The 18,415-nt window shown below is 45.4% G+C and overlaps 1 protein-coding gene across 10 annotated transcripts in view; it reads left to right on the forward strand.

The window, feature by feature from the left end:
• Positions 1 to 18,415, forward strand: part of LOC1281190 (uncharacterized protein CG43867) — a 178,842-nt gene that overhangs the window by 71,367 nt on the left and 89,060 nt on the right. The window contains exon 1 of one of the 10 annotated variants that reach the window (XM_061642020.1): positions 14,993 to 17,708. The exons of the other annotated variants lie outside the window; for them this stretch is intronic. Within the exon in view, the coding sequence (XP_061498004.1) occupies positions 17,361 to 17,708 (348 nt within the window). The 5' untranslated portion in view covers positions 14,993 to 17,360. Of the gene's footprint in view, positions 1 to 14,992; positions 17,709 to 18,415 lie in introns of those variants that run through there. 10 annotated transcript variants of the gene reach the window in all.

Genomic DNA, 18,415 nt, shown 5'->3' on the forward strand with positions numbered 1-18,415 from the left:
GGCTTCCGTCCCTTCTCGTTGGGAAGTGGCCAATGGAACGCGGGCGGGGAAGGAAATTAATAAATTAAGCCATTCGGCAATTGGCCATATGTGGACATGGTCATTTAGCCGTCGTCCAGACGGAAGCCAACACACTGGGCGGTCGGAATCCAATAGGATACAACCAGAAAACTCCACACAGGACGCATAGGGGGGATTGGCCCGGAAAAACCAAATTCAAACCATGGCGGGAAGGTCCAGTAACCAAAACGAACACAAACATCGCCCCAACCCCGTCCAATTCTGACCGCCCAGAAACACATGCTGGTCACATTAAGCATAATGTATTACGTATTATTTACTGCCGTGTTTGGAGCTCTTGGACAGCTTGCAAAACTGGTCGCGTGTGATAGTTTGCGCTCTGCGTTTAAGTGTGTGCGTGTGTGTGCGGTATGTCCCTGACCCTGAATATACTGTTGAGCGGAAGGGGGAGGTGTCCTGTAGTCGATAGTACCAGGTACATGTATGAATATGCGTGTGTCTGGCTGTGTTTTCCCCGATTGGCCTGATGTCTGCCCTCGGGGAGGGGTGGAGAAAAGTTGTAAATTTTAGGATTTAATTTAAAACCATCCCAAGCTCTTCCGTTGCATCATCGCCCAGGTCCTGCTGGCTCGTCTGTCTGGTTGTCTGTCTAGCTGTCTGGTTATCTGCTTGTTTCCGGATGACCCGAGGTCACCCGTTCATCGTTCGTTGGGTAAGAAATATGGTACAATAATGAATTCTACAGTAAACACAATCTTCCCCTCACAACGGTATAGTAGTTAGTTCGATTGCTGCCGGATATTGAATAAAGAGCCCCAAGGAATAGCAACGTGTGGTCGCAAGCGTTCGAAAAACGGGGTTGAAAGAGCAACTCCGTTTCATGGCAATGTAATTAACTCCAGCTAGGCAACAACAAAAAAGTACGTATACTTACATATGAGAAGGAGAGAACAAGATGCCTTGTGATATGATGGGTAAAGATTATAAGCGCATAAGATTGCTAATAAACTGGTAGAAATTAATAATCTCTTAATGCGCAAGCCCGTTCTACCGGTAATAAACTGACCGACCGGATGGGACTTAAGCGGAGGATTTAAAACTTTTTTCATTACCCGTATGCTTTAATCAACTTTGGGTTATCACGAGCTCTTTACTCTACTGACTGGAACAGTATGTGTATCCTTTATGAAGGTCATAAGGATGTGTGTAATTAAAACCCCGTATAGAACCTCAAGCACAGCAGGGAACACGTGCATGATCTTTATAAGTAATATGGTGATTTGGTGCTTTTACTACTTAAATAAGCATGGATAAGGCTCTTCAATCTTGAGAAATATTCATCGTGCAATACAAAACTTTCCGCAAAACAACCTAATCAGTTGGTCCGATTTTCAAAAAAAAAAAATACCTTTGAGCAGAAGTTATAACTGTCCAATTTTTCCATATTCCCACTATCAGCACTGGAATACAAATGTGGCCAGGCGACAAAATGATGGTGCTCGGGGCAAGTGAAATTAATCGAAACAGCTGGTGGCATTGGGTCGTTTCCGATCGGAAGCTACAACGGTCAACCAGCACAAACAGAAGCGGGGAAAGTCCTATCGAATCGGTCAGATGATTGGAAACCCAGTCCCGACTCGCAATCAGATCGCTTCGCCTTAGCATGGGTCGTGGTTGTAGGGTGGAGAACTTTTTTAACAAAAGTTACCATGAAACATCGACAGCATTCCGAATATGTTTGTGTGTGTGTGTGCTGGCTGGGCGAAAAATCATTGGATATTTCTTAATTTTCTTGTCAGCGGAGCAAGCTTACTGGGCAAACCATCATTAAGTCCATCATTGTTGCTTTTGCCCTCGCACATGTGCGATATTGAATGGAGAGCTTTTTGGAGTGGTTCAGTGGTCATTCGTACGAAGTCGATTTAATTTCGGTCCTAAGAACTTTTCCAAGAATTTGGTTTTCGTTTTCTACAGCGGTGCGATGCGATCGGTACAGCTGGGGTCAGCTATTCGATGGAATCAGACGATTCTTAGAAGCATAAGAGCGTAGGTAAAAGTTTTATTTACGATGGAACTTTATAAGTTTTTCTTTGAAAAGTACTTTTTTTGGTTTTCACTTTTTCAATCATATATAACCTATATAACCTAATATATATTTATCACATTTTATGAAATACCTTAGAAATGGGATTTTTTTTAGCTGATAACTTTAAAATTGTTTTTTGTTTCTTGTTTCAGGTGAGTGAACATCGTTCTCGGATACTGCTATCTCTGTACAATTTGTCGACAAAATGGAAGCAAATGCTTCTTCCCTTTATAAAATCGCACACCACCAAACTAATCACGCTCGGGGTAAAGTAGAACCTTTTGCACATTCTTTCTAGCGATGTTGTGTTGTCCGAACAGAAGCCAAACCACCATTTCATTTACGAGCATTGGATTAAATCATCATTCGAGCTGTCAATGGTGTATTTTTCCTGTTCCTGGTTGAGCGTCTGTCTGAGCCAGGATCCTGAAACTAATCCTTCACGTACGCTGCCGTAAGCGAGTCTTTCAAATTGCTGTTTATTGGACAGACGGCTGCAAGCTTTGCCGGTTAGAGCGAGAGGGTTTTAAGCTTGGGAAAAGGCCGGCTGATGAATTGAAACTAGTTTTCGCAAGCCCTTTTGTCTTAATGGACGACAGAGGCAATGTTCCGGGTTCGTCATCCTTTTGTGTGATGTCTTCTCCACAGAGACGTGTTCTCTTGATAGTTTAGTTCAAAATCGTGTTCTGAAGTCTTCAATGTATGAATTAGAATGACTCTGGAACAAGTAATACTGTTTAATTAAATTGTGTTTTGCTCCCTCAAATACGTATAGAAACATAAATAGCTTAACAATTTCTATTAAATTAGACTTAGAGCTTGGACTTAATTGTATTAACTTAGTACTGATGTGGTTTGCCTTTTGAAGTTATTGAAGCTAAAAAGGTAAAAAGTAACGCAAAAGAAACAACCGAACCCATTCCGGGATGAATTGGATCCGTTTTTACCCCCGTCTCGGTCAAAATCTTTGATCCGGTTCACTAGCCGCCATAGGCACTTCCGGTGAAAAATAATGGACCTCCCGAGACATGGACCTCCCATTTAGAATGACTCTCCAAGAGGAAATGAACGTACAAACGAGCATTTTAGCGGTGGCGATTGCTCACATCAACACGAACCTCCACACTCCGGACTCCAGCTTGCGTCTGGCGGGCCCACAAGTGGTGTGCATGCAGGTGACAGTTTTTGCTTAGGAAAGCAGTGAGCCCAGTAGCCGCCACTTGCCGACTTGCGAAAGAAACAGCAATGTGAGAGAAACGGGGTAGCAGCACAGGGCCACAGCTTGCCCTGGGGGACTTTTGGGTGTTTCTCGACCTTTTCCCGTTCATGGGATTGGCGTTCTTTATGGCGTTTCCTGTTTCCTCGTATGGCACGCGGGGACGCGCATACAAAAGTGTCCAGAAATAAAATCTCATCTCCGGAGGGAATAAAGCGAGCGCATGTGTGAGCAGGAAGACCACTCTGCACGATTTATTTGTGCAGTGGAAAAGATGTTCCATTTTGTTGGAGTTTTAACCGGAAACGTGAAATGATACAAAGGGTTCCTTACCCCCAGGGGGGCTAGACTCATAACTAAAAGCAAGACAAATTTTAATCAGATATTTGAGCTTTTTTATTCGATTGTTCGAGTGGCAAAAGATGAACAGGATGTGGGTTGTAGAAATCGAATAAAAAAATAAAAACTAACTGCGGCTATCATATTGTAGTGATATGTGTCTTATAATATCAAACTAAAAATGCGATTTTTAACATGAAACATTCGGGTAAATTTTCGGACAACCTCATTTTGGTCAAATAAAAACAACTTAAAAGCATGTTCGAGAACGCGAGCATGCATTAAGCAATCTAGCTAGAACAAGCACACTGTATGTAACTGACATGCAATCCACCAAAATCCATCCAACAGGGCCACATCCGTTTGATGTAGTGTTTCACATTTCCTCGCTGCCCACACTTACGTTGCACAGCAAACCGGAAGCACAGCGACGGCAGACGATGCTGGTCATGCTGTGAGGAAAATTATTTTTATTTGTTCTCCCATTATGGGTTTCCGTTCGCCATTGTCGCGCGCACGATAATGGGTGGTAATGTCTTATGATGGGTTGACGCTGCTGTTGTTCGGCGCGACTGTTGCAGTACATCGCGTACCGCTGTTTCTACCACCGCGCCACTCCCAAACTGTGCAGTCGAAGGGAGCCGCTTAGCGCAGGCGAAAAAGCGTCCGTTCGTTTGGGATTTTCCGGCGCTGCATTCCATTTAACGGGACTTTACGAGCCAACGGGTGCACTTCGGACTTCCTTCGGGCAGTCGAAACGGAAGTCCTGTTTTTTGGGCGGGAAGGGTAGTGCCGGGTTATCACTCCCGCCGGCTAGCTCGTAGCTCACGGAAAGGCGCAACCCCCGGTAGCTCCCGCGTCGGTTGCAAAGTGTGCCATCGAAACCACCGCGTCGATACGCTTCGAGGCGAGGAGGAAAATTACTACGACACTGGTGGTCGTGCATCTCGAGCACATCGCAACAGCAATCGGCCAAAAACCAACCAACGCATAGGGGGAAAGTCAGCGAGCGCGCCACTGTTTGTGTGCACTTTGCCCTCGTCGTCATCGTCATTGTCCCTCGCTGAGGCGTGTAGTTGTCGTGCACGATCGAATACAGTTCCGGTGCGTCGTGGTGTGGCGATGCAGCAGCAAAGACAAGCGTCCCGGGACCAGCGTCGGTCCCGCCGGTCGGATCGGGGGACGAAAGCGAACCGCTGGAAGCGTGTTGCGTTATTGCGTCGTATCAACATAGCTCTCCACTGTAAGGTGTGAGCTGCATCGGAAGGGCTGAAGGCGGGGGCTGTAGTCGCAGTGCTGTGTGTTTTTCCAGGGCCCAAGAAACCACTTGCGAACTGGTTCTTATATGCTCGAGCGAAACAGAGAGGGCGATGGAATGTGCAATCGCGTGGCTGCTGGATGATTTCCCGATGGTGTGGTAAGTGGGCGGCGGTTGGAAAGGGCGGGCTGGTAAAGTAGATAAAGGTTAGCAGTAAATTCTTAGTATCGCATCGAAGCAGCGGGAGCAGGACACACTGTGCCCCTGTTGTCTTTGTGGATGGTAGTAACACTATAAAACAATGGTAATAAATGTTGCTCACCCAGTAATAACTTGCGACGCGGATCTGGTGGGACAGTTTCTGTGCATCCGAGCGAGGTGGTGCGGGAGGGTTAATGGCAGGGATGTAAAAATGTACATTTTCTTTGTCGTCTAATGGCGCAAAGTAGCGTCGATGCAATACAATGTGGCGATTAATTTTGTCTTGTTTTTCATCGGTGATTTTCGGTTGCATATTCGTGAGCGATATTGTGTAAAGAAGACTGTGTTGTATTCCATTATTCTATGAACATAGTACAATCGAGAGTGTTATTTTTATTGTTTTAAGTTGAAGTACAAGACGGAAAGACAAAATGCAGTTTTTTTAATGAATTGAAGCTAATTTGAGCAGCTTTTAAAGCTTGAGTTGTCTTGCACATTACATAATTTTAGGCGTTTTCGAGCGGATTGCATAACCTGTAGGTTATTTCAAACTTTAGGTTTGGTGAAGAGGTATCAAAAGTCATTTTCAGTTGCTGATTCCTGGAAAGTTCTTCATCTTTTTTGGCTCACAAACCATTGTCGGTCAAGGCCTGCCTGTACCCCACTACTAATGGGCTTAGCTTTCAGTGGACTTATTTGATTACCATATCAGGATAGTCAGTCCTACGTATGGCGGCACGGGCCATTCGGTGCATGAACCTTTGACATGCATGTTGTTCAGTCGTACGAGTTGACTACTGTTCCACGAGACCGAGCCGGAAAAAGTCTATTTTAGCATCATTGATGAGCTCGGTGCAACCACACCTTCGACCACAATCAACACCTCATTATTTGGATTCGCAAACGAAATGTTCACCAAATGGGCGTAAAAGTATAACACAAAATCTCGATATCACCTTTCACGAACACTATCCTCATGCCTGTACACTAACCCAGCTAGTGCAGTACGACTCTCTGCGAAGTCTGCTTCCTGGGATAGGTTCAATTTTTCCACCTTCACCCACCCAGCGATCTAAAAGTCAGTGCTTATCTGGAGCTCTCATTGCTTTCAGCACTCACTCAACAGAGCCAACAAAAAATAAAATAGATGGTAAAAAAAGAGAAATTCCAGGAAGGCAAGAAAAAAAAAACATTCGCACAAGATCTTCCCATGCCCTCCGCGTACAGGATACCTACAGCCTGGTGGATGGTTTTGAGATAAGTTGCAGATCGTAAAGTGCAGTAATGTATGCACTCTTTAATGTTAGTGAAACCTCATTTCCTTCGTGTTTTGAGTTGCGAGCTTCGAGGATGTGCGCTCCGGTTCGTGCAAGTGTGTGCCGGAGTTGGTGCCGTTTCATAAATTATCTATTTTCTTTCCACTCGTTCGCCCTGTGCGTGCCAGCCTCTTTCTTTTCCCGTGCACCCGCTGCCATGGATAAAGCTTTCGTTCCCTTTTCTGTTAGCTTCGAAAAATCCGGCGCACTGAAAGATGCGGTTCACATTCTGTCTTCTTTTTTTTATTTTGCTTTTACGATGTAACTACTTTGCCGACGACGGCTGCACGGTTACCTTCAACTAACCGATGGAAAAGTGTTCTTTCCGCCTCCCGCCGCCTGTGGGTTGGATGAAGCGGACCGCCCAACACCGGTCTCCAGAATGCAGTAGAAAGGCTGACTGAACGATTTTCCTACGGCGACCAGGCAGGTGGAAAACATGCCCCCCGTACACATTCGTCCACCTCTTGACCGCTCCTCGTATCGGTTACCTTTCGGATGATCTCGTTTAGTGTCTTATCCTACGCTTTGCTTTTGCGGAAAGCGCACTGGCTAGATGATGATGCTCTGATGTGGTTTAGCACTGTTCCGCGTTACCGTGCCCCCGAGCGAGCCGTTGCGAGCCGTTCCCATGAAGTAAGCATCTTGATGGCAGTAAAGTTAGCTCTCCGGCTTGGCTTGGGGTGGGTCGGGATGAATCTATGACAGTTTAGGACGTGAAAGAGCGTTCTTTGCTCGATAGGGCGGAGCAGCGTGGTGGCAATATGCCTTCCCTCGGCGGCACGGAGATGCCTGGCCTGAGAGAAGCTCAGATCTGATGACTGCAGCTATTCTTATCTTCCCCATGGACATTACCGATGAGTGTCTTCTGTGTGGATGTGCTGGTCGTCGTCCTGGTCGAAGGTAAGATTTCCGATGGGAAAATCTCGCCCTTTAGGGGTAGCTTAAAGTATGTTTTCTATTCCCAGTTTTTTTTTGTAGTGCTTGTTACACCGGTACCAAAAGCGGAAAAGAAATCCCACACTAAAGTTAAAACGTTAAAATGCATTTATGTTTCAATTTCGCTTGCAGATATAGCGCGAAAGCCAAAAAAACTCGTAGCAATGGCAGCTTTATGCTTAGAAGCAACGGTTAGCATCTGGGTTTTAGCTGGTGCAAGAAACCAGTACACAGCACAAGAAACTCGCAAGGTAAGAGAGGTTGCACTTACAGCGAGAAATGTAGGTCGTGCGGGTTGTGTCGAAGTCCTTGAGCGTTGGCATCACTGGTGACAAGGTTTATGTAGCTCGGGCGGTCGCGTACAGGTGCAGCTAATTCCGTTTTATAAGCAACAAAATAAAATTGGATGTAATGCTGAATTTAAATCAGGAAAATTGCATTCTGCTAAGGGTGTGTGTGTGGTTGAATTTGTGGTAGATTGAAAGTACAGAATGTAAAAGATTAAGGTACACAATTGCTTCTTCGTCTGTTGGAGCATTTTAAAAGATGTAGCTTGACGGGTTTCTTTTATAGTGTTTCGATCTTTCACAAACAGATCAACTAACATTCTTCGCTCGCGCTTTTGATGTTTCTTCTTTTCATTTTAAGCAACTCTTCTCGATATTTTTGAACTGTAAGTTTATTATTTATTATGCCTTTTGTGGGTGTTTTCACGCTTTTGCATTGAGCAAGTAGAGCCAAGCAGAGAAAAGCAACCCAACATCAAACGATGCTAGGCTAGGCTACTCCTCAGGGAAAACCTTCCGAAAATCCCTTCGGTTGAGTGAAGCGTGATTTAAATCCGTAAAAAAAGATCCTTCACTATTCCAGTGAACGGTTCAATCGATTCGTCAAAGGATTATTTGTTGGCTGGAAATTGAGGAAGTGAAACGAACTTATCAATGGACTGTGATGACGAAGGGTAGGAAAATATAACGACACTGATTGGGATTTGGGCATTGGGAAGAATTTTGGGGTCGTTTTGTGAGGAGCATTTCGATATGATTGTAGTTTTCAAGCATTTTATTATGAATAAGAGTTTATTTAAGAGGTTCGCCCGTTAAAATGAAAAATATTTTAACATCTTGCTTTGTGTGTAGCTCGCTCAGTCAATATAAAACATTTCAAACAAAGAAAACCATCGTCGAGATATCTAAAATAAACATGTCCTCATGAAATATGAAATATGAAAATGCTACAAGAAAACTGAAGCCAAAAAATCCCCCAGAATTTCGAATGTGAAAAAAATGATGATAAAGAGATAACGAAGAGACAAGGAACTTCCCTTGTAAAGCATTAAAAAAAACCTTCATCAATGCCTTCAATCGAAAATCCACAGGGAAGTACATTAATGTATCGAAAAGGGGTGTTTTATTTGTGGTAAGAAAACGATACGGGAAGGCGAAAGATTGGACCCATTTATTGGCTTTTCGTTCATCGTCCATTGAGTTGTTTTTTTTTTCAATTTTGTGAAACTAGTGTATCTCCAACTGCGTGCACCGAGCATTGGACTGTGAGAACATTGACGGATGGTAAAGAAAACGGGTCCGTCCCTTTTTCCGTTCCCGTCCCAAAAATCCTTGCGACTCACCATGCCCACTGTCCGAATCGTTATGTTCTCTCGCTGGCCATTGATGTGACCGGTGGTCATGGGAAAGTCCCATGGTTTGGCACTGGCAAAAAGGAAGAGGATTGAAATTCAATTTCAATCATACGTCGAACGTCGGCTAATAACGTCGGTTAATAAAGGAAATAGTTTCGAGTTCAATAAATGGCACCCGTTCGAGCGAAGAGAGAGAGAGCAAACGAACGCGGCTACATATCGACGTGTCCTTATCGGAATGCTATGGCTGTCTTTTGTGCAGCTGCAGCATCATCATGGTCGTCCATGGTATGACAAAGTGGCTTCAATTTCGAGCTCGACTCTTGCAGCGGACTGCTGCTTGCGAACCGTCCAATCTGCTTGCTCGTTCATACTTTTCATGAATTTAATTTGTACTGAAAGCATTTTTTGCATACTGAACAGTGTCCTTAAGGTCAGGTCTGTTGAATTAATAAAAATAAACGTATGCACTGCACTGCTCGGTCGGTACAAATGTGTTATGCGTACATCCATCCATCGCAACCGAGCGAGCCATTCGGTATGGACATGTGCGCACTAAAATGTGAATAATTTACGAGAATATTTCATTAGAGATACGAGGAATGTGGCGCTCACCTTTCGCTGTACGCAACACTGCTCATCCAACAGAACCGGGCGCGCCGCGTTCGGTTCGGATTTGCCGTGCACCACGCCCCTATCAAACGAAATTCATCTGCCAACAAAAGCCGAAAGGGCATACACACTGCATTCCCGCAGTATCTACGTTGCATTTCGATCGGCACTCGCCATCAACTGCACCCGTGTTACGGTGAATGTTCCGCGCGATTCGACTGTGCGATTCGACGAACACACACGGTACGGTCACGGCCGTGTTCTAGTGTCGGTATGCGGTTTCATAATTTATCATAATTAACATTGTGCGCAACAATTCTGGCGGAAATTCGTTTTGATGTTGCACCCAAAGTGACAATGATGAGACGAGCGCTTCGCGATGAGCGCAGACACGCGCGTTCGTTTTGCAGTGAAACACGGGCGGCCCATTTCCCATTCCTTACGGGCGAGATTGACGATATCTGGCTGGCGATTTCGTTCGTTAGTGAATTTTCCGCCATTGTGCCGCCATCTCGGTTCCTGCCAGGTTCCGTTTGTGTGCGAGGCAGAAGCGACAATTCGATGATAGCAGTTTGAAATGGCACGGGCCTTGAAGTAGCGCTGCATCTGACATGAATGAGTCAGAGGCGTCAATGGGTTTTGCGGGTGTTAGTGGCAATTGATTAAATTTTCAACAGAACGGTTAGGCAGCAAACGAAACAACTATAAAACAACACTACACTGGGTTCATTGTTAGGTGTGAGGATGATATAAAGCTGTGTTTGAATTATGCTTACGTTTTTGTGGATAAAAGGACGACACCATTCTAGCAAAGCGGAATTTCTGGAATCACTTACTAATAAGATCATGCGCCAACTTTACAGTATATCGTGATGGAAATCATTTAAGTACAGTCGTCTAACAAGGTCGACTCTCTGTAGTCCTTTAATAGACTTATGGACCTACAACACTCTAAATGCATCTTTTTAATGAACACTCTTCAAAATAGGACACCTGGTGACGGTTGCTTGACATCAAAATAGGATACTTGTTGACGGTTATTTGACTTACAACGAGCATCCCGCTCTCCCCATGTTAGCAATACTAAAATTATAGAAACGGTGTGGCTAGTTGCATTTCCACTACACGCATCGTTGCCTTGTTAAAAGTGCATCGCGTCATACCTGCTCTGCTACACACGCTGGCCCTGGTTCGTGGCAGCACTTACGTTACTAATTTCCGGTTCGATGAAAAGTGAGTTGAGTACGAACTGGTCCTACCTGGGCACGTCATTTCCCGTACTAACGCACGGCGACAGCCATTCATCATGCTTACGTTGCTTAAGATGTCACTGCAGAGAAGAACATGGTCTCTGGTTGGGTTGAAGTTTCGTAGCTAAAGGAAGAAGGTGTCCTAGGTACCGCAGGCAAGCATTCGTTGCCTTTTGCAAGGTGTGCGCTTGTTGAAGTTAAACAGCACCGCCCGTTACGACCTGACGGACGGGAAGTCATTACTGGTGATAAAGTGTATGTATGTATGTATGTGTAAGTGTGCACTGTTTGCTCTTAAATGTCCGACAAGGATGTGAAGCGCTGCTACCTAATTTCATTACCATTTTTGTGCTGTTTGATAGGTCCAAACTGATAAAACACGTGTCGCCATTAGTTAAAAGTTCGTAGTGATGCTGTGCCCATAATTACTGATTTAAATTTGAATTTAAATCGAAAGGAAAAAAGAGTAAAATAATCGAGTTTTTTGTTGGTCCGAAGGGAAGAATAAATTACTGTTGTATCAGTAGCTAACCACTGACATAGCAAGACACAGACCACCGCGTCGTTGTATGACAATTCCACATGGTTTGTGTTGTGAAAACAGAACAACCTTCATCTACCAGATCGTTAAGCAGAGTCACACATTCAGACACAAATCACCTCAATTAGCTCATTGGGGTGTGATTTGATTCGCGTTTAACGAGTACTAGCGTGTCAAACAACTTTGAAGCCATTTGTGCCATAACACAAATTCATCCTACTCTGGACAATCGTCTTTCCACGAAAATCCTCTCTATTTTATGTGCAAATTTAAACATTCTGACCGTGTAGTGAAGTGTACCACAACACATTGGGCTGCTTCCAATCATAAGCCAAATCGAAAGAGATTCCAAACATCTTCCAAACATTTCATACGACGTGCTGTGGCAAGTGGTCACTGAAGCATTCCTCGGTACACGCTAACTGTCGATATGATTTTTATTTCGCGCTTCAGTTCATAGAGCCGTATAAAGCTTGCCTCGGGGAAACATAGTTTCAACATACACACACACACACGGTTAGAGTGGACGTATTTGTTGCCTTTCTCCGTCGAACGTTCCAGTACGTATATGACTTTTTGCTGCGGGGGAACAATTTTAAGCGAATTTTCATCCTTCGGGCAAGACAGCACACGACACCAGCCGGACTTTTGCGAGATTTTCGCCCCCCTCAAGTATGATGGTGAGGGCACTACCCATCACTACCACCACACCAGCGGCAACAGCAACAGCTACGGGGCCAAAGGCCATAAACTCGGGACGACGACAACAAAAGGATGATGTGGTGGTGGATGGTGTATGCGCACATGCAACGCCAGGCACGCCAGCGGCTGCGGGAGCCAGAAACGACTTCCCCGAATTGGCTATAAAATAAATTTAACGATCAGCAAAAGCATGAAAAACGAGCATTCGTCAGCGACAGTGGATGGAAATGGATGGAGGAGGGCAGCAGTTAGCAAGCGGCGCCCGTGAAGGAACCATTCGGGTCGTAGGTGGGCGCGCGTGTCTCTTCTTATCGGGTGAGATTGTGCCTGCTCGGTGAGATTTCGCACCTTTTCTTTTTAGCTCGAAGGATAGTTGCTTCTTATTTTGCTTGTGTGTGTGTGCGTGAGTGCCAGTGTGCTGGCGTAAGAAATAGGCCAGTTATTCTTTTCGTTGGGTCTTGAGCATTACATGGACGATAAAGTGTGTTTGTTTTTTTTTTTCTTAGCAAAACCAGAAACTTTACGCACGATAATACAGGAATCGGCTTATGTTCGGTCTATTTACAGGGCAATATAAAATCAAAACATGCCATTTATGTATCGCCGATCCGTCTCGAACCAGGTGGCTTTCATCGTGGAGCTGATGTACACTACACTTCAAAAGAAAAATGCTCCGATCAAGATAAGCTTACCTCTTCTATTCATCCCGAAACGTTGCCATAACGGTAAAGGAGATTTCCCTATCCTTGCACCCCCCCCCCCCCCCCCCCTCCCACACCCAGTGCAGACCACGCACCGAAATCGGATAAAGGACATCAAATAAATAATAAAAACAATTCCTGAAAGTGGGCATAAATATAAGAATGTGCGCCTTTCTCCCTCCTGCCGTAGGGCCTCGCATCCATTTCGTTCGCGCTACATTAGAGAGCTGATGGATGGGCATAAGGAAGGCTGTTTGTCTCTGGTGCGGGAGCACTTTCTAGCCTTAGCTCGCGGTAAACACAGTGCGTGCTGCTCCCGGCTCAACTCACCAGCATCATTGGTCAATTTTATTTAGAGAGCAAATTGCTGTTCCCTTTCCTTTACTTCTTATTTACCACAAGATTAGTAGGACCCCTGGCACCCGCCCACCATAACAACGGCACACACCTCGTGCGGCAAATCACGCAATGGCATTAGTGTGTTGGCCTTTTTGGCGTACAATAGGCTGGGATGAATGAAAACATCTTTTTTATTATTATAATGCTATCGAAGCATCAAATCAAAGTGTCCTTTGTATGCAAAACAGTGCCGTTCAGCTGTGCTTCAAGGTATATTTGGTCTTCATTCCGCTGGAGCTATTGCTAAAGAAGCAACACAAATGGAACAAACAACCAGAACGGTAGATCTGCTCGGGCTGCAATGGCGGGCAGTGGCAAAGGTTGACCAAACACGCAGGCTCAACAATTTATGAAGCCTTCCTCTTCCGGCAACGAGCATCAATTTCTCTTACTTTCGCTCCTACCTTTGCAAGGGGCAGAAATATGGGAATAATCGGGAGACGGCGCCGCGCCGTTTGCTTTTGCTTCCCAGTTTTTAACTATACGCAGGCACGCGCTTTCCCGATGGTGGTTTAGCGTGGTAAAGCATGCGATGTGGTTTTAAATTATGGAAGGAATTTTCCTTCGCTTTACATAACCGGGACGAAAGGCTACGATAGTGACGATGATGATGGTGATGATGATAATGTCCAGTCCGATACGGGCCATTCGCGGGGGCTTTGGGGCATACTTCCCATTGACTACAGAGACCTGCAACCCCTACCAATAGCCGGCCCACGAGCATACCACCCTTTGAGTTGAATTATTTGGCTGCGCTAGTTTTGTGCGTTTTCCCTCTGGGGAAAAGTGTGAAAAATGTGCGCTCAACCACCCTATCAAGCGCCCGGGATGCGTGCTTTGTGCTTTGCTCCCGTTCAACCGACCAGCGTTTGACCTATTTCTGCAATTCGGCAGCAATTGCCTGTATCGGAAAGAAGCGTGCATGGCGAGCAAAGCAGAGTCGTTGAAAGAGGTCCGTCCGGCTGCGTGTGTTTTTGCGTGCCCTCGTCATCCTTCATCATCTCTTTAACGTCGGAGGGTTAATGAAAGCGAGACCAATTTTATGGTTTTTTATTTCGGTGCTCGACGGGCTCGGTGCGGGCTTGAAGTTGACCAGCATGTAAAGAAACAATCTATGGGTTTTCGATTGGTTGTTGCGAGTTGTAGCGAAGCGAATCCAGGGTGCCATTTCCCTCGGGAGGGAAGCGTGTACATGGGAATGGGCATCATAAAATCGGTGGTTTCGATTAGCTGTTGAAAAATTGACCGACATCCAGGGGAAACAGGGTTTTATTGCAAATAGCTTACTTTGCTTGTCTGGACGGTTGGGACAAAAAGTTTGGTCGAGGAGTTCTTTGCCAATTTAATGTTTCTTGCTGTTTGTAATAAACAAAAATGATTTTAATTTACAAAAAATAATGGATCAACAACGCAGAAAACTCGTTTTAATCAGTCTAACAGCAATAATAACACCTTCTCTCGTTTGGCGCTTTATTTCGACCCATTATTATCCTTTTCCTTCGCCGTCCGCTTTTTAGAAACTCGTCCGATCGTAATCAACCGTGCCAAAAATCCATCTACTCATCAGATCATTTTTATGACCGAAAATGACCGTTCCACCGCTCCCTTCACCCTTGCGCTCCTCCTCATCAACGCATGCTCTTTGCTTGTTCACCCACCCGGAAGCTAGCCGGCGTTTCGTGTGGGCTTTCGACAGTTCCACTTTAATGCAAACGTTTGAAGGGAAAAAATCGATTTTTTACCCCTTTGTAGCGTCGTCGTCTTGGGTGGTGCGGAATGCGACACGGAAATGGAATCGAACGAAGCCACCAGGTAGTGGTGGTAGTAGTAATAGTGGGTCGATTTGGAGTCCGGCTTTTTGGCTCATATTTTATGCCTGTGATGCAACCCCGGCCGTCGTGCCGCCGGAAGGAAGCAAGAATCCAACGAGCCAATCAAAAAAGTGGCCAATAGTGAAGCGTAAAGAAGCGGGTGGGTCGTCGTCGTCGTCGCAGTCGCTGGACGATCCTGACGTGACCTATTGCCCGTGACCGGTCGATGGTGAATTGGGATCGTCTTTTGGGTTAGCCCCCGAGTTAAGACCATCGGACATGAGGGTTTTCTAGAAGCAGATCGAAAAAGTGCAAAAATTATGTAGGTAAGGTGTGTTATGAAAATGTCCACTCAAACGACTGAGTACTGATTGCTAAGAAATAATTGTTTTTTTATTTGAAAGGATGCTGTGTTTACTAAATAAATAAAAATGTATTATCTTTACATTGATTAAAAAAAATATCATTACAACAATAATAATCAGTATCACTCTCTACGGAGGCTCCATTTCCCAGGACATGCGACGAGATAAACAAAGTGAAGAATTTTCTGTTAACCGCCGCCCTTTTCGCTGGTCTCTGCTCTAAGAGATTGTTCCTCGCCATTCTCACCACAGCTGAGAGTGAATTGAGTTCCACGCCCGATGCCAGCACATTTCTACCCAACAAAAGAGTGGGAAATTCATTTCGCCGATGAATTTCCTTTACATTGTGAGCGGATCTGCTGACAGCGAATCCTTGCCCTTTTGCTGCTCACCCGAGAGCGTGAGTTACCTTTGTTTACCATCTCTCTGGTGTACCGGTACGAGCGCGCTGCGTACCATTTGGCTCTCCTTTGCTCTCTTTGTCCTCTCATTTTCCAGCCCACCAAGGATTCCAGCGCTTTCGCTCGCAGAGGATTCGGTTTCTTCGGTACTCGGGGAAAATGGTACGTTCTCGCCGTGTGCGAAGTTAAGGAATGTGTGGCTTTTGTGTCCGCCCGAGGAAACGAGCGCACCCGTCAGGATGCTAGTGATGGGTTAACCGTCGACCGTGCTGGATGTGTCGCTTTCTTACACGGTGCGCGAACACGGCTAACTGAAGGTTGCGCTGTTCCGCGATTCGAGTGTCGAGTGTGTGTTTTGGGTCACATTGGTGGTGAATTTAAAGCATACACTATCAAACAAATCGTCCTGCTTCGCTGTGGTGTGCAGCGGTTCGCTCTATTTTGAGTAGATAATTCTGTAAAGTGAATGAGTGAATGGAAGAGAAATAGTTAATATCGTTTAAATAACGCTCAATGCAGTGTGTGAATTGGTGAATACATTGGGTGTTCGTTTGTGAAAGAAAAAAGTGTCTCTTTAATGCGTGAAGCAAGCGAGAATGCTGTGCTTTGGTGTGATGATGAGTTAATGATAGGAGTGTTTTCAGTGGAGGTGTGTTGAATCGTGTGGAATCGTTTTGAAAAAGATACATATTTGCGCTTGCTTTTGTTTGGTTTCTGTATGATTTGCTTCAAAGATTACATGGTTTAGTCGCATTTTGCATGACTTGTCAGAAGAAGTGATTTGACTGATAGCAAAAAATTATAAAACAGCAGAAAGTGTACACAGTTTTGCATTGGTTTTGTAAAGTAAATCATTGCCAAACAATAATACAGAATGCTTACAAGTGTTCTTCTTTGAACAAAAAAAGAAAGAGCCTAGCTTGCAAAAGCCGATAAACAAGACGTAAAGTACGCTAATAAACCAGCATGAGCAATCGAAACCATCCGGCCAGCGAGAGGCGCCACCGTACCAGCCGCCCATCAGGGGCCGTGCAGCATCCTGCCAGCAGCATGGTGGCGATACGTTCTTTAACCTCATCATCGCGTTGTAATCGATAAGCGTTTGGCTGGCCGTGCAACTCCACCGTCCTAGAAAGGGAAATCACTAATACACACACACACACACTCTTGGTGCAAAAGAAGAGCGTGAAAAAATAGAAAAACATTCACCGTATCTCAAAATAAACAAACACCATCAAAGCCCGCCTCGCTACGCCCTAGCAGTGACCGCACTATATTCGCACTGTCGTTCGGGGTTGATAGGATATGTGGCCTCCTTCCTGGGGCCAGTGCTTGAGAAGCCAGTGCTAGCCACTCCACATCACCACCCCCCAGTCGCCGCCGGTGCGCGTTAATGCCGCTTGCCGCCCGCGTTTTGCCGACCCGCTTTCGCTTGCTTGCTTTTGTTTGCCGCTTCGCTTTGCGCCGCCGAACAAATCGTTCGCCCGTATCGACCTCGTTATCATCGGTCCCATCGACGTACTCGTGCCCGTGTTCGCACCCAACACCGATTGATGCGCAATGGACCTAGCCACGATACTGCTGCTGCTGGAAACGCCTCCACCGAAGGGCGGCTACCATAACTTCCTGATCGAGCATCTCGCTGCGGGCAGCGGAGGCGCCGGCACCACGTCCTCGGCCGGTGCCTCCCCGGCTCACAAGCGCCTGTCGCCGTCGCCGCCCGGGCCGCCCGGGACGCTAGCGGCATCGTCCGCCCGCAGCACCCCGATCGCCGGCCGGAAACTGGGCCACCATCAGCATCTGCTGGTGCGGGCCAAAAACTACTACTGCTCCAATCCGATGCTCAACAACAGCACCAACCTTTACTGCAATCTCGACATGGAGTCCCTGGAGGAAATGCTCAAAAAGGTAGGCAGGGATGAGATGTGTGTGTGTGGCGTGGGTGGTGGTGGGGGAAAAAGTGCAGTTTATTCTGTTGATTTTTGGGATGTTCGCATTGTGCATTGGAGGAGGGATGGCACACGGTGATCGACAATTGCAGGCTTGGTGCGCAGCAGAAGATGCAGCATTTTATTAAGGCAGTGAAGACGTGAGTCTAGTGCAGTGTGTTGATTCGTTATGTTTAATGGTGTAACTATGTCTTAAATCTGGTTCGATTGTAACATTCTAAAGGATCGTAAAAGATTACGTCGTTCTGATTGCATTCAAGTTGGAAATGAAATCATATCCATCAATTTGTCAAGTAATTTAGGTTTTCTATTTCTTTAACGATACTTTTAAATAAGCAGCTATACCAAAAGCTACACAATTTGTTTTAGCCATTCGGAACAATCATCCTTTTAGTGTTATTCAAAAATTGTTGAAATAACTTCATCCATGGCCTATGTTGCCTCTTGGCACTGGCCAATTGTAGTAGGTAGGGATGCAAATCACCCAACAAAAAAACTTACAATATGTAAATGTTGGAACATACACTTGTGAAAGAACCTTTTCAGAAATCCATCATTTTCCATCAATTGCTTCCTGTCTATGGTGCATCAAAAAACAACCAAAAAACAAAATATCCAATTTAAATTGGAAAAGCCCACATCGCACCAATTCCAAACCTGGACGGG

This window comes from Anopheles gambiae, chromosome 2, assembly GCF_943734735.2.
Source record: "Anopheles gambiae chromosome 2, idAnoGambNW_F1_1, whole genome shotgun sequence".
Classification (NCBI taxonomy): domain Eukaryota; kingdom Metazoa; phylum Arthropoda; class Insecta; order Diptera; family Culicidae; genus Anopheles; species Anopheles gambiae.